The following is a 25,172-nucleotide window of genomic DNA, read 5'->3' as shown; positions in this document are numbered from 1 at the left end:
AGCTGCAATTTAATTATCACTATAAACAAAAGAAATTTTACCCTACCCGCACGGCAATATTATTAATAGAGGCATTAATAAGACGATCTTTGGTGAAAACAGTGCTTTTAAAATTATGACCGGATGAGTACCTTCGCTCGCACACAAGATGCGAGAGATTCCCTCTCTGCTCGGTGAGCCGGAGACGGACCGCTTGATCGTCGACCACAACCACAGCGTGACGCATAATTCAAAAAAAATAACCTCTTTATAACTTATGCATGATCCAGGATTCAAACAGTTGGAAGCAGAAGATCACTCTCGTCTCTGACCGAACAAAAAGAGAAGGGGACCTCTGTCTAACAAGGTAACAAAATGTTCAAGACGAGGAAATAAATTATTGAGGAGAGCAGGTTATACATGACTTTCCATGGCAGAATTAATTTGAAAACGTCTACCAGACTTTTAAAATAAATATCACAACCTTGTACATTTGTAGCTCATTGTATCACTCTTTTATTTATTTTATTTTGTTATTTATTACAATTTCATGGCTAGAATTGAAATAATGAAAAAACAAACCATACAAACTAAAATGGCATACAGATAATCCGTATACCTTCAGCGCATTTATGCAATAATTTCAAACAGAACCAACCGGGGGCTTTGCATTTAATGTTTCTGTCAATAAAAATGTCGTTTTAGTTTTGACCCGGTTTTATACCGGCGGCGGTGTAACCAGCTGTGTGTGACGCAGTCGCTCAGTAGCTCTCAGTGACTTGTAGTACCCATTACTGAATTCAGTACCGACATCTTTACCCTGTATAATGTATTAAATATTTAGCAAAGTATATAAATTGATGCAAAAACTTTATTGCTTTAATGGTGGTATTGTTTTTGCGAACGGAGTCTTAATAGAATAGTAATAGGTTATAGGGAGTTTGAGATCTAACCGGCAAACGGCAAAAATTGCCTCTGATTACAGCTAAATTCATCTGTGCCGTTTGCCGTTTGAGCACCTGAACTGTTCATTTACATTTCTTGCTTTCACTTTACAATTTCCAAAAAAACTGCCCCAAAACGTATTCTCTATCATCAAACTTTTTGTTTTCAAGGCAGCTTGTACCTTAATTTGCTGCGTTTTCTGAGCAATAAATTTTAGAAGTCATTCCTTACTGGTACTTCGCGAAAAATTAATTGCCCCACACTGAGGCCTATTGTTGTCCATGAAGACGGTTGTTCGGAGAAACTTGTCTGTAATGAATTGTTTAGTCTGACATGAATTGCAAAAAGGCAGTCGAAGAACGAAAAATATTAGGCAACTGATTTTAGGGAGTATTTAATTTTTGGTACAGTATAACATTATCCAGGCAGGCAGTCAATTAATGGTTGAACATGGAGTGGGCTTTGGTCAGTTCAGTTCTACAGGATGCCGAGAAAAAAACACTGTATTGGTTCGATAATTGCTGAAGGAACTCGTTGGAGTAGGAAGTAGATATTGCGCATCCCTTATAATGACCTGTACTTATTTTTTATTAGTATCTAATTGGCTTACCTTCAGCGACCAATCAGGAACGTGTTAACTAAATATATATCTTGGGTAAATATTGCGAACACGAATAATTTCCAGTGAGCCAGGCAAGGCTCAGTGAACCTAACAATATTTGTCGCTTTGTAAGTTTACAAGTTACTGAAAGCATATCAAACTCCAGCTTTATTTTGCTGTCTCCGTTTGATCTGGACTTGTCAATGCGTGATGAATCGGTTAACCAGCTTACTAGCAATTTTCGTTTCGTATGTGTCGTTAGCGAAGTCGACCGGACAAGTTTTCCACGAGTATTGTGTTGTCGGCGCTGGGCCGGGAGGTAGGTAATTTTAGAATTTATGTTAGTGGAAGTTTCTCCTTGTTGTTAATATTCTATTAAGTTAAATCGTGTTCGTTAATTTTACAGAGCTTTGTAAATCTCATTCATGCACTTGTTGATACTAAAATTTAAATACTTTCTCTCAGGCCTTCAAATAGGATTTTACCTTGAACGCGCTGCCCGCGATTATATCATCTTCGAACGAGATGGTCTAGCAGGTATTTTATCAAAAGATAGTGGTACTTTACTTTTAAAAGCACGTTTTAATGTTAATATGAGCTACTCTAAAACGCAGTTTTAATCATTTTCAACTTGGTTTGTTGTAGCTTTCAGCGTTATAGTTGTCAGCATACGGATGTGAAATGTGAGCGTGCCGTGTTAGTGCGTGGTTACTTTTTAAGCTTCGTAATTGTTTTAACTTGTCATTCTTATTTACAATACGAATAAGACGAAAGAGGAGGCCCATCGTTAAAAACGTCTTACTAAACGACACTGATGACCTGTTTTAAGCTTTTAGTTCATGATTTATTAAACAACATTCATGCTCGCTATCAGTTCAGTGTTCAAAATGAAAAATATTCAACTTTCACTCCTCGAACAATCAGTGATCATTACCAAAAGAATATGTCATAGACTGTATAGAAATCAATGTTGCATTTTCAATTTACACTCGAAGCCATAGATTTAAAATGTCAGCTGGAAGTCAGAGTGTAATACCGTATAAATATTCCAATGTACTGATACAGCATTCCATGTTACAGAGCTCGTTGCCCGGAGCTCCCTTTCAATGGGCCTTCAATGTGGAATCATTAAGTCGATTTGGATCAGCCTTTTGTGGATCACCGTTATGTTTTATTTTAATGGCGACAAGCCACAGTCACCGTTTGATTCCGACGACTGTTTTCTGGAGGTGTGAGACTTCTCGCAGCTGATGCGTGGCTGTGCGGTTTGATACTAATGAGTATCAATTTCATACTCGAAGAGTCGAGTTAGCTAATTGCTTTCTTAAAAGCTTTTCTCTGTAAAAACTCGTTTGCATCCTAGATTCTGTGAAACTAAACTTGGAACTCTGTTAATTTTTATGGATGATAACCTTTATAAGGTCGTGAAGTCAGTTCAAAGTGACATGTAGGTAAATATAGCTCTTAAAATTTGCATAATTTTGAAAACATTCATAATGCTATGATTTAAAAACATTTTTGGTTATATTTGACGGTATTTTCCGGCAGATCATCTTATGTTATTTTGTCTCAGGCTTAGACAAACAAAACAAATGTTACCTTCTCACTTCTGGAAATTATTTTGAAATTACAAAATTGCTTGGACCGGATCATTATATAATGTTATCAGCAGAACATCATTGTCTTTGGAAAGCAGATGTTCCAATGAGAATTAATGATAAGTTTTAGTTCAGTTTGGTTTCCTAGAGCATTTCAGATGTCTTGAATAGGACATTTACAGTAAAAAAGATTTTTTAAAATTTAAGAAATATTCAAGATAATGTTTTTTGTTTATTAGCTTTGTTGTCTCTGTTTCTTCAAACACCTGGCCCAGCTGAACATCTGCTGTTTCTGTATCCCTGACAGTTTCCTTTGTACACAAAATAGTAGCATACATTTTCATTGCATTTCAGAAAAGATCAAAAAAAAATTAAACTCCTTATTGTTTGGAAGGTGACAAGGAGTTCCTTCAAATTTTCCTGACTTATATATGTGATGCTTGAACCAAAACAAAAATAAGCTTGAGCCATTTATATTAAGTTTAACATTCTATTTTTATTGTTATTATTTTTTATTTTGTATTTGTTCCCTCGTTTTAGTCAATCTTTTCATCCCAGCAAGTGTTGGATATCAGTCACTTATCAGAGTTTTCAACTGGCTATTTTAAAACCAAAACTCATAAGTAATTACTCTGATCAATTACAAAGGATGCATAGAATTCACCGAACCAATCAAAAGCCCAAGCAAATTGCATGTAGTACATTTTAAACTAACTGATAACTAAAATGTGGTGTTAGTTTTTTAAGCAAATTGCATAGCTTGGTATTATGTAAGATCAATTTGAAAGCAATTTACTTTTGACACTCAAGTAAAAACTACTCTCTCCCTACTAAAATCCCTCACGTGCTCATATGTCACATAATCCTTTTAGATTTTATTTTTGAGAAATGTGACAATTCCTGTCGGTTAGAAATCATATAAAATTATGTATTTTGCAAAATACTGAATGGTTACGCTCTTAGGAATTTAAATATAGAATCTGTTTTGTTGTAATTGAAGTTATTTTCATGCTTTTTTATATTTAGGGGCATTTTATGTGAAGTATCCAAGACATAGGAAGTTAATATCCATTAACAAGAGGCATACAGGTGTGCAAATATATTTGACTGCTAGATTCTCAACCTTCTATTTGAGCACTTAAGTAATTACGGATCAGGTACAAAGCTGTATTGAGACTGCAGTGACCAAGTGGCTAGGGCTAAAAACACTGGCCATGACAAACAAGCATTAGAGCTGGTCCTAATTTTCACCGTTTTGTTAATTTTAAGTGGGAAAATTTGTACATTGTCTATATCATCAGGAGTAGTAACAAAGTAATAAAGTTATAGCCCTACCAGCCCCTCCCATCTAAGTTAAGGTTCCTACTGCATAGAGCAGACTAAAAATAAAAGCCAGGTTGTGTTGCATTCTTTAATAATACATAACCATTATGCATACACAGTGTCACTTAAATGCAACTCAAGGGTATGTTCGGACAAGGATCTAGAATCCTAGGTCTGCAATGTGTGCAGAGATCCAAGTACTTTTTACAGCTATTAATTTATTTGTAAATACATTCATTATTTGACACTTTCAGGAAAAACTAACAAAGAATTTAACATGCGACATGACTGGAACTCCCTTCTCAGTGATGATGAGTCTCTTCTAATGACACATTATTCCAAAAAATTCTTCCCTGATGCGGATGATCTGGTGAGCTCTTTATTTTGCTAAGCAAAGACACCTAATTTCAAATAACTTTCAAATGGAAATATATGCATACACTACTGGAGGGTGCCATGTGAAATGTATGTGAAATGTATGTGAAATGACCATGTGAAATTACAGGCATTTCACATGGTTATTTCACATCATTTCCATGTGAAATGACCATGTGAAATGTTGTCCTCCTTTTCACATGGTCAAAACATGTGAAATCGATGTGAAATTTTTTTAGATCAAGTAGTCATAAAACATGTGATCATGAAATGGGTGTGAAATTTCGTAAGCAACTGATCAGCATTTTGATATATATAAATGATAAATTAAAATAAATTAAATGTATATATGTGTGTGTGTTCAAATATATATAGCAGGAATTGAAATTAAAACGATGTGAAATAGATGGGAAAACATTCGAGTACATGTGAAATGGATGTGAAATGACAAAAAGATATGTCAGATCATGATCATGCATGATCAAATAATTAATTAATTATAAATGGGATGGGGATGTATGTATAATCCTAGCAATGTTAAATAGCCATCAAAGCATTTTAATCACATGGACACTGACCATATAATTATCAAGATTGAATGATCATGATCATGATCATGATCATGAGTGAAATTATATAGAAATACATGTGAAATGAATGTGAAATCATACAGAACATTTCAAACATGCATCTTTGTAAAGGTACCCTAAAAAAGTGTCATTCACTTTAATTTCCGATGGTTTAAGTTTGGTTAAACTACTTCATGAGTGAAGACAATAAATGAAATTCAAAAACAGCTGGCTAGTCATAGGCACTGATATTGTTTATTACTTTTTTCCTTATGTACAGCTCATGATCAGTGCAGGTCGGCAATGTATATTCTCTTCTTATAAACATTTATGCCAAAATAAAGTAATGTTGCAATCATGAAATACATATGCTTATAAAAAATAATGTTTGGAAATCCAATACAGACATTACATAGGGAGTATCTTACACAAGACCAAATTTCAGTCTAAGATGTCATACACGATTGCAATGGTGTACCTAAAACTAAAAATAACGTACAATCAAGTCTATAATTATTTAAATAATTCCATACAGCACTCATTAAAAAAAAATGTCAGCAACAATAGAGAAAAGCTAAGATTGAGAGGAATTATGGGTTTTTGTAATCCATATCATGCTCATAACACGTACTGTACATACATTTTGGCCAGACTTGTAAAGAACAAGAAAAAGACATACTTGAAAAATATAATTGAATGCAATTTGTCTATATATTTTTATATATTTCAGTTTAAGGTTTTGACCGTAATTTCTCTCGACCTTTGCTTTTTCCTTTTAACTCTTCAGCACCAGTGTAGTTTAATAACTGACAAAGTCCTCATTCTTTTTTTGAGGCCGACGTCTTTTTGGTGGAAGTTGTTCCTCAACTTCAGCAACAATAGGAACATATTCCCAAGATGGTTTCTTTCTCTTCTTGCCAGCCTCACCCAAACCTTCACCAGCAACAACACCCTTAACATCACTGCCAGCCCTCTTGTTTTCCTTTTTCTTACCTTCATCAGCCACCACCACAAAAGTTGCACCTCCACCAGCCTCAAGTTCGGCCAAACTTGTCGCTCTTTTCATTGCTGAAGACAAGAATTTTTCTTGGATCAACTTAAGTTACACGAACCAAGATCGTCCATAGTATCGAAAGGCCCCATTTTGTTGAACCAGGATAAATCTAAACTTGTGAATTAACCTATTTTCCGGCTGGCTCGACAGATGGGCATTTTATCCTGCTCCCAGTACTTGTAAACCCTTTGGAAATTCACAACAAAACAACCGCACGAATTACAGAAGCGTTCGTGTCCCTTTAGCCGTTACATGTATTATTTTCCATTCCGCCTTGGTCCCAGTTCTCCTCGCACAATTTTGATCTTACTGAGGGGTGCTGGTGAGCACTGTCATCCGATCCGCTGACACGTGACTCGTAGTCCAAGGGAAGCAGTTGGAAAGCCGATACATGATGTAGCGTCCTTTACAAACGAGTATTCATAATGCCGTTTTCCGTACAGCATGTACTGAAAAAAGATCGCTTAACTAAAAGAAAGCGAAGATCTAATAGTAAGAGGCCGTGCCCTTGTAATTCTTGCAAGCTCGATGAAAGCAAGTTGTGTTCAGCGTTCATAATTCGACGGCATTTGAAGGTGTTTGGAAAATATGAACCTTCCGCTCATCACGTGGCTCATGAAACGAGTGATGAACTCACAACAGATAGTGCAGATAGTGCTACTAATCATACTTAATGTGTGAGTCTAGATCTGCTGTGGAATTAAATGTTTTTACATTTCCCATTTTGAAATTAGAATTTCACATGTGGATTTTGTCTTTATGTTATTTCACATCCATTTCACATGCTTGTGATGAGTTATTTCCATTCCACAGCAATTTCACATTCATGTGAAATATGTTTTTCTATGCTAGAAATATTTCACATGTGTTTCACATGTTTCATTATTTCACATGGTAAATTTCACATGTTTTGCACTTCACATCCAGTTCACATGGTATTTCACATGTTGCTGCCCAGTAGTGATAAGCAATTGCAGACAATTAGCTTATATAGGCACAGCTGCAGAAAGCTCTCTTGTTGCTATCTAATGTTTATTTTGCCAATGTCTTTTATTAAATGCAATTTTACTATCATGTCAGTAAAATATAGTTAATGGAACGTGACGCTCGTAATCAGTAAGCCTTTCATGGCGGCGTTGTTTTCAATTAAGCTATTGTGTAGGCAAGCTCCCAAGGCCAAGCAGACTCTGAGATACATTGTATTCTAGCTCAAACATTATGGCTTTGTTACCTCTAGCATATTATAACGATCGATAGCATTGGCCAAAAATATTAAAGCACTATTCATGGCTAAGAGTATACACGTGTAATGCTGAGCTGTCCGGTAGTACAGCTCTTTCTACTGGCCTTCCCAGCAGACAAGCGTCTAGCTATAAAAGCTCAAACAAACTGTTCAGAGTTCACTTTGGTGTTCTGTTGTACAGCGCAGTTAGCACTTGCTATACTATTGTTAAAAATTTTCCCTCCCTCCCTCCCTTTGGAGAAGAGGTTGGTTTGCTATTTCTTATTCTAATAAACTTGGGTCACTCCCGTGTGGTGCGGTTAAGTCTGCGCAGCGACTTCCCCCAAGCGTCTTGGCTACGTTGCCTATGAATATTGCCCGCTACCAATACTCTTGTCCGATCCAGCACGTGCTGTCTTGCAGTCAGCTCGAAGTGCTGGGGAGATAAGTGAGGTTCTTGTTTCACGCAATCTCCAGAAGTCGCACAGGCTTACCTAACGCAAGGCAGTGCTCCCCCATTAACGCCAACTTGGGGCATTGTTTGTTTTAATTAGTAATTTGCGTGATAACCAAACAACAAGTCACGATTAGATTATTTTGAAAGGAACAGTTACATTAATTCTCTGCTGTTAGGTGTTGTTTTTAGAAAGACATGTCTCCCTTCCCATGTTTCAGACTAAAGTTACAGAAAACATGGCCAAATTGCCCTTTTCCTAATTGAAGTACTAAAAAAATATTATTTATGGCTGCTATTGACAGATTCCAGGGTGCAAAGAAAATCAGTTTTGCAGCCTGCCCTTCTCACTAGCTGTAACTAGTACGTAATAGCCTGGGAGTCATTTTCTCTAGACTAGAAATCTTGGTTAAAAGTTTAAAATTAGAAATCAGAAAAGTAATATGATCTCAAATACTGCCCATCTGTAATTTGAATTTTTCTTAAATCCTTTCCCAAAAAATTCACTTGCCTGTGCAGTGTGCAAATTTAGTGAAGGGCAAAATGTATTTATTTACTAGCTTGACCACAAAATCCACTCAAAGCCCTTAAGGCTTAGACGTGACTTTCTTTATATACTGAAGATGCTAAATTCATTTTAATAGTGATTGCTGATACAATGTGATGCTCTTTTTTGTGAAGTCTGGTTGTCATTTTAACCCAGTGTTCATAAAATTTACATTTAGCCCTCTAAAACCTTCTTGGTATACTTAGTAAAGCCCCGAGCTTGCTCATAAATAATCATTTACCCACTAACTTCTCCCTTCATTAGTTGTACCTGGAATTTATGTGGCTGATATAAACCATATTTCATTGTTAGGTTCAATATTTGAATGACTATGCCACCAAACTTAAATTAAAAGTCCAGTACAACACCAATATTCTGCATGTATCAAGAAAAGGTGAAGACGAGCAAGTTCTGTTCTACCTCAAGGATCAAAATGAGACACAATACACTTGCAAGAATCTTATCATGAGGTAATGGAAATAAAGTTTACTTTTCGTTGATGTAGTGTGTCGTGGCTTAATGCTCACAATCAGTAAATTATCTTAGTCTTATTCAGCCTAACCTGTTATGCAAATTAACCCTACAAATTAAAGTTAAGCATAATGACTGTTCGTAGGCAAGGTCTTGATCATTACGGTATGGTTATACCTTCTAAACCCTGCAGTTAGGTTTCAAACTTTGACCAGGTGCATGATCCTGGCCATTTCTCACAAATCAAGCTCTCAAGTCTGGATGGTTAAGCTATAAACTGAACCACTTTCAGTGCTTTCAACAAGACACCTACTGGAGCCCTGGCAGATATTCTGTTGTGAATCTCCAGCTATGCAGGTGCTAGCCATTTCAAAACCTGCAGCCCTCTGTGGGTGGTCATTATGGGCCTCTTTTTGTTCCCTGATGGGCATTGTACCCGCCCAGAGCATCTATCTACTTCTTAACCATATTGAAATTACATGCTGCACTTCTGGAAAGATAACTTGAAAATTTTAACTCAATAATTATTATTTCTAGTGTATATTAAGTCTGAATTTTTGGTAAAAGACTATCTTTGTTTTCACTACTTTCTAAATTTTTTTGATCCGAGCAATCTATCTGAACATGGTCTGACGTTTGTACCTGCCTTACTAGAAGTGCCTTCATGTAGGTTTCTGGTAACTTGCAACTCACAAGATATAACTACATGAGTGTGTTTGATCTCTAACAGGATTGAACTTCCTTGGTATTTAATTTACTCTTCGTTTCTCTCTGATTAGTACTGGTATATCAGTTGAAAATCTGCCAAGAAAGTTCAAGGGATTTGAACACACAGAGGTAATGTGTGCCTACATACTGAAGCAATTTTGATGACTCTTCTCCATCTGCAGGAGAAATTAGAATCAACATCAAAATGTGGCCTTACATGTACATGTAACAACAATTATTATTATTTTCAAACTACTGTAGATTGTAATATGATTGTGCAATGTCTTGTTTTTTTATCCCTTAGAGTTATTCTGAAGTTTCAACAAACCCTGATGACTACGAGGGACAATCAGTGCTTATCATAGGAAGAGGTGTGACAGAAATAGAATGTCTTTTGAAAAATTATGTTTATCAATTGCACTGTTAGCATTTCAAAATTATAAGACTTCTATTTAACTTTTAAACTTCTTTGCAATCTTTATTTTGCTGCAAGCATTAGTTAGTTAATACCCTAAGTAAATTTAAACAATACAAAATCAGAAGTCAATTATTTCATTATTTTTGAATTTTCATTACAGGTAATTCAGCATTTGAGACAGCAGACAATATAATGGGAGCGACCAATTTAATCCATATGTTTGCTAGGTTAGTTATATTTTAAAGCTAAATTTGCTACACCATTATCTGTACATGTTAACTGAACCTTTCATTTTGAAGAAAAATATATCAAAACATTTTATAAATGAATTCTGGTACCAGTACTTTTTTTCAAAAAAAGAAATAAGGTTAATTTTTTTGTTCAATTATTGGCCATGTTTTCTCTTAAATTAATTTAATCAGGAACCATTTCAATTTCATTTTTCTACAGATCAAGAGTTCGCTTATCATGGGAAACACATTATGTGGGTGACTTGAGGTGAGTTAATTTTGATTAGCAGAGCTGGGTACAGTGCAAAGTGCTATATACTGCCCTGCATACAAAAACACAGACTTGATCCCAGATTATCTCTAAATCCAAAATCTTCATAAAGTAATGTAATATGTGGTTCCAGAAAATATCCACACTCCCCCCACAGAAGGGATTGGAATTTCCTTGGGGATGGGGGTTCTATGAGACCAAAAAATTTAATGAAATGTATGAAGCTTAACTGGAATTTCCAGAGGAGTGGGGAGGTGTTAGAAAAAATCCCTTCCATGGGGGAGGTATGGATATTTTCTGGAACTACACAATACAGTGAAACCTCTATTAAGCGGACACCCTGGAGACCTTCCCAAGTGTCCACTAAATGGAGGGTGTCCGCTTAATAAAGGTTTATAACAATTGTGCAATGTTTGTTGACAATTAACATTCAATTGTTCCCCTGTACTGTAATTAAGTCCCAGTTTGTTAACAAAGCTACGTAATCCAATGCCATATTGTCAATTCAGTCTGATGTCCACCTAATAGAGGTTTTTAACAATAGAAATTAGCCAAATACAATTTATTTTAGTGTCCGCGTCCGCTTAATAGAGGTGTCCGCTGAACAGGGGTTCGTTATAAAGGGAAATATAACATGTTAACTTCGGGTCCAGGGTAAGTGTCCACTTAAAAGAGGGTGTCCGCTTCATTGGGGGTCCGCTTAATAGAGGTTTCACTGTATTAACCTGCAAGTGTACTTGCAGTTGTCTCGAACTTGGTTTTAACTTGACCTAAAAGGACAATACTTGAGACCAATCAAGTGCATGGTGGTTTATTTGAGATCTGTGGTATCGCATGTGATACAATGCAAACAGAGCTCAGATCAGGCCGGTGTTAATACCAGATAGCTCAGTCTGTCTCTTTTGCTTGACACATGAACTTTTCCTAAACTTGTCTGTTTACTCACTCACTCAGTGGGTAACTAAGTTGTAAAACGATAGTTATATTCAGGGTTTTTGTTCTTCATCCAGAGCTGTGAATAATGGAATATTAGACACATATCAGCTGAAGTCTCTTGATGCATTGTTGGGTAGGTATTACAACAACAATCCAAAAAAAATTTCTCTGATGCTCTAGCTATTAACAAGGTGTGATTCATTTATCCATACTTGTCTTCTTTGTCTTGTCCTCTCTTTCCTGATTACCTAACTTTCCTTTTACAAGTAATTCCATGATGTCAAACTGTGACGATTTTTTTATTCTCATTACTGTCTGCTTTACAATGTATAATTTGATACTTTAAGGAGAAAATTTACATTGATTACCTTTAAGGATATTATATTTATGATTAACAAAGAGCTATTCTTCCTTGGATTTCATATTAACAATAATTTTCCTGCTTTTGATTCATAATTTCCCTTGCAGAGGCTCCTGTGGAGGAGATGGCAGTGATCAAGAGAGATGGAAAGCTTTATGTTGATGCTTTTGACGGCACTGGAGAGAATATTGTTACAGCCGAACAGCCATCAGAGAGTGGAAGAGCACGTAAGTAACCACTCACTGTACTGCCTTTCAGTTGCAAATGCTGCACTTAAGGTGAACTTAATTATGGTTACCAGGGCTGCAGCTAGTTAAGCAGACAAACTGATTGTTTTTGTTTATAGTCATCATAAACACCCTGAAAACCTCATATGAGAATTTATTACCATACCCATTGCCTCAGTCCTATTTTCTCCATGTACATTGCCTCAGTCATAATTCCTTTCTGGCTACACAGGTCTTGGTTGCATTTTGTGGTTGCCATCAGTTATTTTAACTGGTGTCTCAAGAAACAATGAAGTTAACAAAGTTTAGCAGTTCATGTCTGTAGGTTGTAGTTTGACACCTGGACCTGACAATTTTTTTGAAAAAGTTCTACATAGTCAGCTTATTACAAGTGCATGTCTATCTTACCATTTATAATCTCTTCTCTTGCCAGCTGACAATTTCGCTGTGCGAGAGCCATATGATCGCATCATTCGATGTTTGGGTTTTAAGGTACATTTGGCTTTGATTATTATTATTATTATTATTATTATTATTGAAGTCCAGGTAATAAATACTTACATTATTTAAATTAAATATTGCAGTGTGATTCTCAGTCATATGTAACCATCTGTGGGCCTGAGACAAATAGCAAAACAATATTACTGAAGTACAGTAAAAATTATTAATATTGAAAAGTTCGTAATAAATATATTACTAAATAATAGTACTCAAACAGTGTGAGAACAAAAATTAATTCAATTTGTTATTAAAAAGTGTAAATGTGCTCTTTTGTTGTGCTTAGTTCGACTTCTCGATATTTGACAACACAACTAAACCAAGACCGGCTAAAGGGAAACGTTCCAAAAAATACCCAGCTGTCAAACCAAGCTATGAATCTACATCAATACCCAGACTCTATTTTGGTAAGTTGAACCATTTGCACATCACTGATTGTCTTTTTAACCCCCCTAGGATGGATCCAGTCGAAGAGATTTCAACCCCCCCCCCCCCCATTCCTCGTTTTCTGGAGGAACATGCCCCGTGACCCACCTATATCACCACCATCCTAATGCTCAGGAACTCTCAGAATTCAATTGCCATCATCATCTTCCTTTACAATATTATGTGAATACTTTCATTCAGACCTGGTGACAAGAATAAAGAAAATTGTCCACCCATGATATTGACTTCTTAGTGAAATGTAGCTTAGACCAAGTTTTTTTTAAGAGCTGACATAAAAATTACTGGACTGAGTAATGCTTTGTAAACATTATATGAAGAATAAGGAGAAGATATATTTTGAGCAGCCGGTCACTACAGTTTCTATGGTCTCATGTAACTGTCATCCCTCAAGTAAATGCCCACCCCACCCCACCCCCACCCCTCTCTCTGTTCAGTCCCTGCCTACTCATTGCGTGAATGCACTTTTGGATCTTGATTGAAAAAAAATGAATTTTTGTCTTGCCAGGGTTTGTTGTCTCAGTCCTCAGTTCCCTAGGCTGGTTAAGTTTCAGTTCCCTAAATTACCTTGAGTACTCTTTAACTCGACCCGACCTCAGAAATGTGATGTATCTCTGGGTGTAAATAATTCTTGTATCATTAATTGCCTGGAATTAAAGGATGGATATTGTATCTGCAATCTTCAGTACACTGTAGTAGAACCACAGTTTTGAATTCATATTTTTACTGCCTGTTTCACAGCTGGTACAAACACCCACTCAGTGGACTTCCGCAAGTCTGCAGGAGGATTCATTCATGGTTATCGTTACACTGGTATTTGTCTGTTTTGTTGTTGTTGTTGCTGTTGTTTTATTCTAAGTTGTAAATGAAGTAAGTAAAGTGAATTAATAGTTGAGAAAAAAAACATAAATAAGACAGTTTGCATCAAGGATAGTCTTACTACAAAGAACAAAAACAATAACAGCAAAAAAGTATTTGACAATGTTCCATTTCAAATAAGAATGGCAATGTTGTAGGAGAGGGGGTGATCACCCTATGTATTTAGTTTTTCACTGCATTGAGTCCTCACTGATCTAAAAGTAGTTGTTCTTATCACTTTATTACTCATTAAAAAATAAATGTTATTCAGTTTTTGACAATATATTGCTTTGATTTTTTTGTGTATTTTATTTTTTCAGCCCGTACCCTTCATCGTGTTTTGGAGTGGCGTAACCATAAAGTAACATGGCCTCACATAACAGTCCCTATTGCAGAAGTTATAAATGTGATAATCAAAAGGATTAATGAAGCCTCGGTTAGTTTTCATATAACTACTTTTAATATAATTTAAGTAAAAAATAACTATAAATTCATCATCCATGCATAGGGGAACAGCAACTGGCTCGAAAAATTGGGCAGTTTGAAATATTTCAGATGAATTTCTCCTAATATTTTTGCCATCAGATCAAGCAACAATCTATTGCTTAATTGTTTAATGTGTATGATATGACTAACTAAGTATTCACATCACAGGGTATTTATCAAATGTTTGGTGTCCTTGGAGAAGTCATGATTTTACGTGAGTATAAATGAATTTGACTTTTATTTTCTGGTTGAATTTTTCTTTTTTTTTTTTCACTCTTATGAAAAATTTCTCGGTAGTATGTATCAAATCTCAGAACTAAATAACAAATTATAATTGTCACAACGGAGCATATTTTAAATGGAGGATAATACATGGACGTGCATGGATATGGAATATATCTTTGAGTGTTCAACTCAATATCTCACTCATTCCTGTCTGTAACAAAAAACAAATAGACTGTTGGCTTCAAACATTCTTAGAGTAAAGCAAGTGTTAGTACGTGAGGGTATACACAGTGAATAATTGGACCTTAGCTGAAACATTGATGTATTTTTTTATTTGTCTGCTGTCGTCTTTGTTTCAGGTGAAAATGGAAATGTAGAATACTATGAAGAGTTTCCTATTAGACTGGTACATCAATTTGAAGGTATTTGTTTTGTCACTGTTATCATCACGTACAGGCCATACATGCTCTAGTGTTGATTCTTCACAAAGTGTTCTTACAGAATTTTCTTGACCACTTTGCGCCTGGTTGTAGGATGCTTGAACTCTTTGCTAACCAGGGATTGCTTGCTATGCAGACTACCAGCAACTCCACCCCTTAATTTCTAATGACTTGCACCTCTAGGGAGTGTTCCACCACCAACTGTATTCTTAATAAATGGTAAGATTTAGGTATGTTGTGGAGTTGTTTCAAAGTCACAGCCTTTTATACACCACCCCTGGGAAATAAGTGTAACGTTCATTTTTAAATAATAAGATTTATTTATTCTGTTTATAGAGTTCACTGGCCGTCCAGCAGGTCCAATGATTGTACTTAATATGGAATATGGCAAGGATTTCTCTGGAGCTGGGTAAGTGAGAAGTAAAGAGAGGTTTCAAACTTAGAAACAAATTTGTTACACTTATCACGTATAGAATGGTCTACAGAACGCGGTGATACCTCGAAGACTATAAAGAATTTACTCTACAGTCTTATAACCCCAGGTTGGGCATATTGAAAGGGTTCCACTGCATTCTTTGGTAACCTTTTAACATGATTTCAACACCTAGCACTTTAATTCAGAGGCTATTACTATTGCATTGGTACTTCCTTTAGCTGAAAGGAAATTAGATATTTTGGTTTCTGTGTCTTACTTTGGAATCATTCTTCTTGTGTAACACTGTTTGTGTTGCGATTCGTAGAAAGGACACATTTAAGCCAGATCGTGCCACAGGAGAACCAGGAGAGGCTCATAAGTCAAACTTCTTGCATCCTGTGCTTTACTTCTACAAAGAACCTCCTACAGGTAATGTAGCAAGCTGTTCAATTTCACTTCAGCAAGGGATTTGCAATCTAGGGTAGTTTTTTAGTGTCCATCAACTTCAGTGTATATCGTAAAACTTATTTATTTCTCCTTTTCAATGAAGCCCTTTCACCTTTTCTACTCTTCTCTCATATTACTTCCCTACCCCCCAGCTCTCTTGTCTTTTTTCTTCTCCTCTTTTCTCTTTTCTTGTCTCGTCGTTATCTTGCCTTGCCTCCTCGTCTCGTCTCGTCTCGCCTCGTCTCTTTTCTTCTCTTCTCTTTTCTTTTTTCTTCTCTTCTCCTCTTTTCTCTTCTCTTGCCTTCGCTTCCTTTCCCTTCTCTTCTAATCTCGTCTCTTCTCTTTTCCTTCCCATCCTTTCTCAAACTTCACTAGATTTCGTTGAAATTTCAAGCAACCTAATAATTTATTTTCTTGTTCTTCAGCCTTGCCCAAGGAAACAAAAGAAGTTGTTCTTCCCAGACCAAATCGCATGCACCACATTGTGGAAGATTTCTTAACACTATGGTAAGCTCAAACTAAAGTTGTTTATGGTTGCAACAAAAAAATTCAGAACGCACATAGACTGTTTACAGCCCTCTATTTTCTCGTATTTTTATTCGATCGTTGAACGCGCGGATAGAATCGCGAGAGAACTGAACGCCAGCGCAAAACGGACTGGGTAGGGAGTAGGGACCGAGATTCTTCTTGCTCGCTTCGCTGGCAAACCCCATCCCCACTCCCGCGCGCCTCGCTTGCTTTTTCTTTCGCGTGCGTGAATAGAGAGGCTGTGAATAGTCTAGAACGCAAATGCCAGTTCTGACAAATTTTACATTTGTTTTTGATGTTTTTGTTGTTGCTGCGGCTGTTGCTGCTGCTGGTACTGTGATTGCAAGGGCTCATTAGACAAACCTGTTTAGCTTACTAGCAGATTAGAATTCACTGTGCAAAACAAATTTTTGCTTGCTACAACTGTCAAGCGTGGCTTTAGAGGGTCGACAAAGGGAAATTGTGGGGGGGGGGGGGGAGGGGATAGAAGTCATTTTAACCTTTGGAATATGCAATATTGATAAGGATAAACTTCGTGTCCTTGTGAGATGGATGTTCACAACCCAACATTGCTGCCTGCTAGCCAAACACGAATTAAAAAGTGTGTGTACACTAATAGTCTCAAACCCTGGATTATTCCTGTTTCTGCTTCTGTTGTTGCCATTAGTTTGGTTTTTGCTCTTTTCTTTTTTGTTGGAAGCAATAAAGCCTTTATTTGAGTTGTTTTTCTTCAGGACTGCACCCAGCTCACACATTCTTCCCCTACGCCGATTTATTGAAAATGTTGTTGACAGTGATCTTCGTTCATTTTTTGCTTCGTCTTGCTTCAAGGTGAGCTTTTCATTCAATGTGTGGTGAGATAATAATACATTTAATAACACCCATTTCTTTTAATGTTAGTAGTCGAGGCACATCAACGCAATATCTCCTTGAGGAGTCTCCTTACTCTCATTACTGTCTAGGCGACAGTGTTTTCTGTATCTCTAAGGAGAAATTGATATTAATATTTCTTCCGACTGAGGAGTCATTGTGTTTTCGCCTTCAGCCAGGAACCTAACTATCTCAGTGCTCCATTGTCCACCCAGGTGTATAAGGGTACGATTCGTTAAGGTAGCGATACGATCCTTATACCATCGTTACAAATGGTGAATGCAGTCCACGATCCATTGACGCCCCGCAACATGCACGTCATTAGCGGGACTTGGAATATTTTCGTGTTTCAGGCTGAGATGCTGGGGGATAAAACAGTTTGACGATTGGAACTAATGAACCTACTGGGGCAAATCGACGGCTGCTTTCACTGTTCGTACGGATGTTACGAATTGTGGCCGTAACTTTGAAAACTCGTATCCATTCAGTTTTGCATGCAGAATCAAACATCTCCTTTCCTAATTCTTTCTGACCTTATGGTGACTCGCTTCCCTTTTTGTGGAAGCTAATTAATAGCTGTTAGCGGCAAAACAGTTATACCCTCGTGGACAAACAAGGGAACAAAATAAATTTGTGATACCCAGGGTGTTAAGTAATAGACCTTGTAATTATATTGTGTGTTACCCAGAGCAAATTGATCTTACTGGTTTACAGATTTTGATGACACAGGAATCTGCGCCAATAAATTGCCGTAAACATTACACAGAAGGTACGGTTTCCTACCGCATAAATTGCGGTTTTCTTTTTCAATATTGCAGAGTAAGGCACCAGAAAGACACTCTCAGTAGCATACCACGTTACCTTACATTCCCCTTTTGTTTTCGTGAAGTCAGTTTCGAAAGTCAAACGGCGCAGGGCAGTTGATAATAGTTGATGGTAGTTGTAACACGCGCTTCCGTTTGACCACCAATTATCATGCACTATCATCGACTATCATAAAGCATCTTTGAGCTTGATCAAATTCTTCATGATAATAGATTATCGTATTCCCGTTTGACCAACGCGTATGATAGTTGTTGATAGTCAGGGGAGAATCGATTACGATGGACTGACATGCACCGTTTGACCACAGCTTTAAACTGTTTTAGAAAGAGATCTTATTCGGATTGGACTTTCTAACGATCTTTGCAGTAAAGTTATAATTTTGGTTTTCAACAACAACAACAACAACAACAGATTAAATTTAGCCAAAGTTTAATTTTCTGTATGCAGCCATTGTGTGCATGCAGTGTCTTCATCCACGAGTTTTTTTTTTTGTTCTTTGCTAGGCCCAATGTTACCAACTCCAAAGTTTCTCCAGGACGCTTTCCTGCAGAGTCAAGGAGAAGGAATTGAACTGTCTTGATGACCTTGATGCCTGAATACCTCTTACAACCGCGTACCCTTCTTTAGAGAAAAAGACTGAATCTACTTGACGCGAAATTCAAGATTAAGTTATTTATGAGTGGTACATTTTTTTCGCTGTAGTGTGTCATGGAAGGAGGTTATCGCACTACTGACTACCGTACTTAGCAACACGAGATCTAGATCGGGATTAAAGGAGCTACGTCGCGGTTTGCACATCTTGAAAAGTTCAGCCTAAAGTTTTCAAGTTCGTCGTTTATAATCCGTGTCAATCTTCTCCATCCTTAACCATCCTTGTTCCTTTATGGTTTGTTATTATCTCTTTGGTGTTTTTCTATCTTGATAAAATATTATTTTCAGGTTTCCTTCAATTTAAAGGTAATTTTGTACGTGGCCAAAATAACCCAGAATACCGTGACTGAGTTCCTTTAACTGATTGTTGAGAATTGGTCACAAACTGACAGCTGAGATCTGAAAACTGAAACTTTTAGGTTGTTACCATTTACCGAAAAATTCCGAAAATTTCGGTCAGAACGTAAATGGTAAGACATTTTAGCTCGACCGACCGAAACATTTTCGAATTCAACGGAACGTCTTAAAAAGTAGTCCAAGATTTCCAATCGAAATATCCGAGTGGAAAATGCTTACCATTTGCAGTTCTTCAACGCCATCTTGGAGGTCGAACCTGCCCTAGTCTCGTTCGGTTAACTGGGTTTTTTTGAGTAAATAGTAAATGGCCAATCCGAACGGAACTTACCATCAGGCATTTTTGCTTACCATTTTGACAACCGTTGACGAACCGGTTTCTCCGTGTAAATGGTAAACAACCTTAATGATGGCTGAGTCGTGGGCTGAAATTTTTACTCTTAGCTGAACAATCGCCGACAATTTAACTGGTAATTTGCAGTCCGTCACCCCTATACCAGGCACTGAATATATCTTCCTTGAAACCCGGGGTGGGTACCCTACAAAGTGTCATACGGGGAGGCCACGCCCCGAGGTCCAACCCCGTACCCCTTTCGTATACCTGGGTACCCCTTTCACATGCTTTCATAACCGACCCGTGTTACTAAGAAGTTAAGTGATACAGCCATAAGGTGCGTCTGTTCGAAATATTTTAATAAAAGGCCCTTAAAAAATAAACTAAAGGACAGATTTCCCTACCCTTTCATATACCTCGACTTGTGAATTCCCTACCCTTTTAGATACCTAAACCCCCCCTTCTGGGCAGAGCCTCCCCGTATAGGCCTTTATAGGGAGTACACCCCCCAGGGTCTTGAAGACTCTGACGGCAATAAGCTGTCACGTCCTAGACGTAATTTATTGACTGCAGAAGCCCTTCACTAGGAACGTGCAACTCCCATATTACGCCCATGTCACGGCAGTTTTGCAGACCGGTTTATTTTTAGGCTTCTTTTCCCGCGAAATAGGTCAGTTCCGGTCTACATGAGTGCGCATCGGTAAGGAGAAAAATGGCTTACCTCACCACTGAAATCATGACGTCAGTTAAAAATTAATTCCGTGCTTGTGATTGGTCACTGAGGTTCCTGCGAGGGTGTGAATTCGCGGTAAATTCAAACCAAAAATAGATCGATCTGTGAAAACGCCGTGACAGGAATATGGGGTAGTTGCACGCTCCTACTGATGGGCTCCTGTTGACTGCTATTTTGGATTTCACTTTGAGACTGATCCCATTATGAACCCCAACTGGATTTGAAGCAGAAAGGTTCAAGATTGACTTCATTTCACGACTACAGAATTATTTTTTGACGTCATATCGTTAAGGTATGGTCAGGGTTTTGATTTTCGATGATCTGATGTCTGACTGTTTATTTGTACAGCACCCTCGCCAAAAAATATTTTTCCGCGACAGCAACATAAATGAAATCCTCGAAGAGAATTTTCAAAAAAAGTTAAATTATGTATTTCTTCCAAAATTGAATCGTAATTATTGAAAATTATGTAAAGAAGCTTGTAAACAGTAATATAATTATGTAAGGTACATATTAAAGTTTGAACGGAAGCTATCAAACTGTTAACTGTATTTGAAATGCGAACACAAACCATCACGAGATATTTTCCACTTGTTGGAAACCGCTGGTTATGAGCCTTCAGTGTTCAGAACTTCGTACCTGGGGCCCGTTTTTCGAAAGTTAAAGACGCGGAGGTGTATACTCCTGAAACGTCTTGTATGAAAGGAACCTCTGTTCATATTAAGAATATGTGCATAAAACAGCTCTGTACCACAAGGTTAGAGATTTTGCTACGGCTTTTCGGGACCTTCGAGAAACGGGCCCCTGAGTTCGAAACTGGGAGAGCTTAAATCCTTAAATCCGGAGAGGAGGTCTAATAACCATGTAGAAATTAAATCAGCTGACAAGAATCGACCCTAAGAGGTAACAAGATCCTGTTTTGTGGGCGTGGCTCGAGATTTTTTTTCACCCCTAAGTACTTGTTCTAAAACAAGACGTTATCCCTTGTCGTATTTTTTCGACTCAATACCCAAACCCGCTTTTTTAACCCCTAAAACGTAAGATGAGCACCCCCATTCTTTTTTTATGGGCGCCCCACCCCCCCTCTCCCCTCGGGGGTAAGAGCAGTATGATGCGTAATGTCGAGCTTGGCCAGCTTTAGACGTGGAAATAAGCTCAAGAAATTTCAGCCTATTGACCAAGTTCAAGCTAAGTGTAAGAAAAAACTTGACGAAACTTAGCTTCCAGCTTCGACCTATGCCGTAGTTAATTTGTCAAAGGGGTGGGTGAAAGTAAAGAGACTGTGACTACCAACAGAGGGTATGAATTTGAGAATGCAGTGTCTCGCATACTCGTCCCCCCGAGCCTTGTTCAACGGTATGCGCACGCCGAGGAAAGGTTGACGGTTAAACTTCTCCTTACACCCCTAAAAGGTGAATGCACATCAACTAATACAGTAAACTTCCGATGAGCCCCCACCCCCCATACACTAAGTGACAAAATCTGAGACGCAAACTTGCTACCGATTTTAAATCCTCGCGAATAAAGACTGCCAAAGCTTATATTTATAGAGAATTGAAAGATGTAATTTCTTCCAATTATCGAGTCCCAACTGCAGAACTTGTTTCGTAATTTTACTGTTGTTAAGGTACGCTTTAAGAGACTTCAATGACGGCAGAACTTGTCTTGTTTCATGTGTCATGTTTGGAGAATTTCACAATACGCAATACTTAATCGCTAAATTTCTTCATATGCAGTATCACCGAAAATATATAATATTCAATGTATGTTCGAACGCAAAATTCCTCGGTAATAAGCCTTTCGAAAGTAAGTTCACCAAAGCAGTCTTTCCAGTGCTTATTTTCAGAATTATTTGGTATACAACACATGAGAGACAGTTTTTCATCACATTTCTAAATTCACCGAGAAGGGATTTGAAAAGATGACATGCAACGGGACATTTTGGACGACATTCGAGACGTCTGGAAATGTGGTCAAACATTGTCTTGATTATTTGAACTATCTTCTCAATCAATTAAGAATAAAACTTAGCGATAATACTTTTGAATGACGTTTCGATGACTCGCTCATCATTTTCAAATTCATGTACTTAAGTCAGATTTTTATGAGTTCTTCAAGTACCAAGAATGTGTGTAAAAGTCTCGTTGTTTGTCCATAGTTGTCCCTGTTCTGTGGTTTGTTCAAAGCCTCCGTTAACTTATTAGAATCTCCTCAATCAAAGCGAAAACTAAGGTGAAGCAGCGAAATAAAGTTAAAAAATCTTAATGCTGATCAGAAATCAAACACCGTTCCAGTAGGATTTAGTTTGTTCAAGAGATTTGGTCTCTTGCTTTGTTTAATTAAACAAATGATTACGGATTTATTTTGGACGATTAATACATTGACTAAAAAGTTACATTACAGACCTATCAAACAACTAATGAAACAAGTTTTACAAAATTGGCTTTCATCTTGGAAAAATACTTTATGTTAACAAATTACATTTGAAAGGCCTATGTATTTCTTTACAAAGTATTCTACCAACACTATTTTCTACCCTCTCCCAAGATGAATTTACTTACAATAATGTTTACAATCTACTTAGCATCAGCTTACACAAATATTTAATATTCTGGATTTGATTTGAAATTTTGTCCTTTAATTTGGTGTCCCCAAGGGACCACTACCACCAGTAAGGGTACCTGAGGACAAAAGTGAGCAGCAAGTGTAAACAATTTTTTGGGGTATATAATTAGTGATAACATTATGCTTTTGGTAGGGGTGAAACAAAAAAAAAACCCTGTCACTTTTCACCTTAAGTACCCTCTGGGGTGTGACATTCATTGCCTAACATTAGCATTAAGCATAATTCAGAAATATTCAATATTAAGCGTCACAATTTCAATTTATCTACAAAAGCATTTGCAAATTTTAAACAACCAAGACCCTAACAAGTTTTGTGTTCGTGCAAAACCTTTCTGGGTGAAATATGTTAATCTACATTGTGTATTACTTCCTTTTTGTAGCATTTGTAATAAATTCAAATACTATTTTTTAAATACATGTCAGGTTACTCATAACTGAGCCATTAATAACCAAAGAAAAGTTTGATACTATGGTGCAAGTATCTTGAGGATGTCGCAAACTACGACTGAACCATCACTACATATTACATCACTTACATTTGCCAGTTGGCAGCTGTTTTATCAATGCTAAGAATCAAATTACACCTTTATTAAAGAGCTAGTTCCCAAACATTTGCAGTAAATAAAATATTGGAAAACTATTAATAAATAAAGAATATTTCACAGTAAGTAGTTCTCATTAAGCCATTAATAGATAATGATAGATTCTAAAGCTTGTAGTGCACTTAGATGTACATGTACATCGTGAAACCATACCAGGGTGAAAATTGACAAGTAACAAGTTTAAAAATACACAACTTGCAATATCACTGTTGCCAATTTCTACTATTTTGCCAATTTCTACCATTTAGGGCCTCATCCTACCTATAGATTATATGCTGATAACAGCTCATTAGCAGTTCAGAACTGCTATTAGCAGCTTTGAACCCAATCAAGGGGACATAGTTCCTGAGGAATTGAGCCAAGATGTTCACATGGCAAGATAAAAACTAGAACAACTTCTTCTTTGCATTCAATCCACAACATTAAACTTTCATCAAATGTAACCTTCCTGACCAATCAGCAGAAAAATGCTAAATTATGGACTAAGTCTTATTTTAAATTCTGAATAGTTTAGTACATTACCAAGGTCCAATTATTAATAATACTAATCTAATAAAGAGGTTTTAATGCATTTTGCTCCATGCCTTTGTTCTAGTTGACCAACTCAGCTGGTTTCTTTTAACACCAGTACTTCAATTTTATTCTTACCCTTTCACTTCCAACTTCAGCATCATCATTCCTTTTACTGGTTATTTGGATCATGTGTACAAAGGCATCTGCAGTAGAGTGTCGATCAATACCTTCAATCAATCCCCTGATCAAAATCTTGATTGGTACTCAGTCGGCACTCTACCAACACCTCGGTTGACAGTCAACTAATTTTCGATCCATACATATGAGTCAGTCGACACTTGGCTGACTATAGACCAACTGTTGATCAAAAATCAATTGAACATCGACCGAGTATCGATCAGGATGTCTATCGAGTACCAAGCGAGATGTCTATTGAGGGTATCAATTGACACTCGACTGCAGATGCCTTCACTTAACACATGATCTCACTATTTGAATATTGGTTCTCAGAAATTGATTGGTAGTTATACCAACTTGTACCTTTCTGACATGCTTCAATGGCATATCAGGAGAGATCTGTTGAGTCATGATTTGTATTTTGGTGAGTTGTAGTCATGCCAAAATACCTACAGTGAGACCAACCAAGCCTGATATGATGCTGAAGTATACCAAAAATGTACTATTAGGTATATTTACTGCACCCAAGTTTGGCCAAGTGACTATTATATTGTGACCATATCAGGTCAGTGACTTCGCATCACAGCTAGGATATCAGGACAGTAGCAATGGCTTAATTTTTGACAGCACTGGAAAACTAGTTTGCAGATTTTGTTTCTTGCTCGATCAATTCAGTTGTCATAAGTCTTGGCAAATGAATGTACATGTAACTAGAAATCAGATGTTGGCCATTTGTTGAAATAATTATAAAGGGTTAACATTTTTTGGTAAAGAAAAGTTAGAATAAAGTGAGGTCAAGTTAACTAAGTCTGTTGCTACTTCCACTGTTTATTCCTAGCTAACTTATGTCATTCATAT

The 25,172-nt window shown here is 37.0% G+C and overlaps 2 protein-coding genes across 2 annotated transcripts in view; one reads left to right on the top strand and one right to left on the bottom strand.

The window, feature by feature from the left end:
* The first annotated feature begins 1,610 nt into the window (after positions 1-1,610).
* On the top strand, positions 1,611-20,936 carry LOC145491355 (FAD-dependent oxidoreductase domain-containing protein 2-like). Its single transcript, XM_081470531.1, has 23 exons — positions 1,611-1,844; positions 1,991-2,062; positions 4,150-4,212; positions 4,701-4,816; positions 8,980-9,137; positions 9,918-9,975; positions 10,151-10,217; positions 10,425-10,491; positions 10,715-10,762; positions 11,776-11,834; positions 12,170-12,289; positions 12,723-12,781; positions 13,074-13,194; positions 13,973-14,044; positions 14,410-14,525; positions 14,744-14,789; positions 15,160-15,222; positions 15,577-15,649; positions 15,981-16,084; positions 16,528-16,609; positions 17,365-17,461; positions 18,215-18,269; positions 18,829-20,936. The coding sequence occupies exons 1-23, from the start codon at positions 1,736-1,738 to the stop codon at positions 18,903-18,905; spliced, it is 1,902 nt and encodes a 633-aa protein (XP_081326657.1). The 5' UTR covers positions 1,611-1,735; the 3' UTR covers positions 18,906-20,936.
* Positions 20,937-21,034: 98 nt separating this feature from the next.
* LOC145491393 (ras-related protein Rab-37-like) overlaps positions 21,035-25,172 on the bottom strand; it is a 14,130-nt gene continuing 9,992 nt past the window's right edge. The window contains exon 9 of the mRNA XM_081470583.1: positions 21,035-25,172. This exon is cut by the window's right edge and continues 155 nt beyond it. The gene's annotated coding sequence lies outside the window, so the exon portion shown is untranslated.

The sequence above is a fragment of the Orbicella franksi genome, chromosome 6 (assembly GCF_964199315.1).
Source record: "Orbicella franksi chromosome 6, jaOrbFran1.1, whole genome shotgun sequence".
Lineage (NCBI taxonomy): Eukaryota > Metazoa > Cnidaria > Anthozoa > Scleractinia > Merulinidae > Orbicella > Orbicella franksi.
This window is presented reverse-complemented; position numbering and strand designations above follow the sequence as displayed.

Coding starts and splice junctions, on each gene's coding strand:
- LOC145491355 (XM_081470531.1), top strand. CDS start 1,736: ATGAATCGGTTAACCAGCTTACTAGCAATTTTCGTTTCGTATGTGTCG. Junction 17,462..18,214: donor TTGCTTCGTCTTGCTTCAAG/GTGAGCTTTTCA, acceptor ACTGGTTTACAG/ATTTTGATGACACAGGAATC. Junction 18,270..18,828: donor CCGTAAACATTACACAGAAG/GTACGGTTTCCT, acceptor GTTCTTTGCTAG/GCCCAATGTTACCAACTCCA.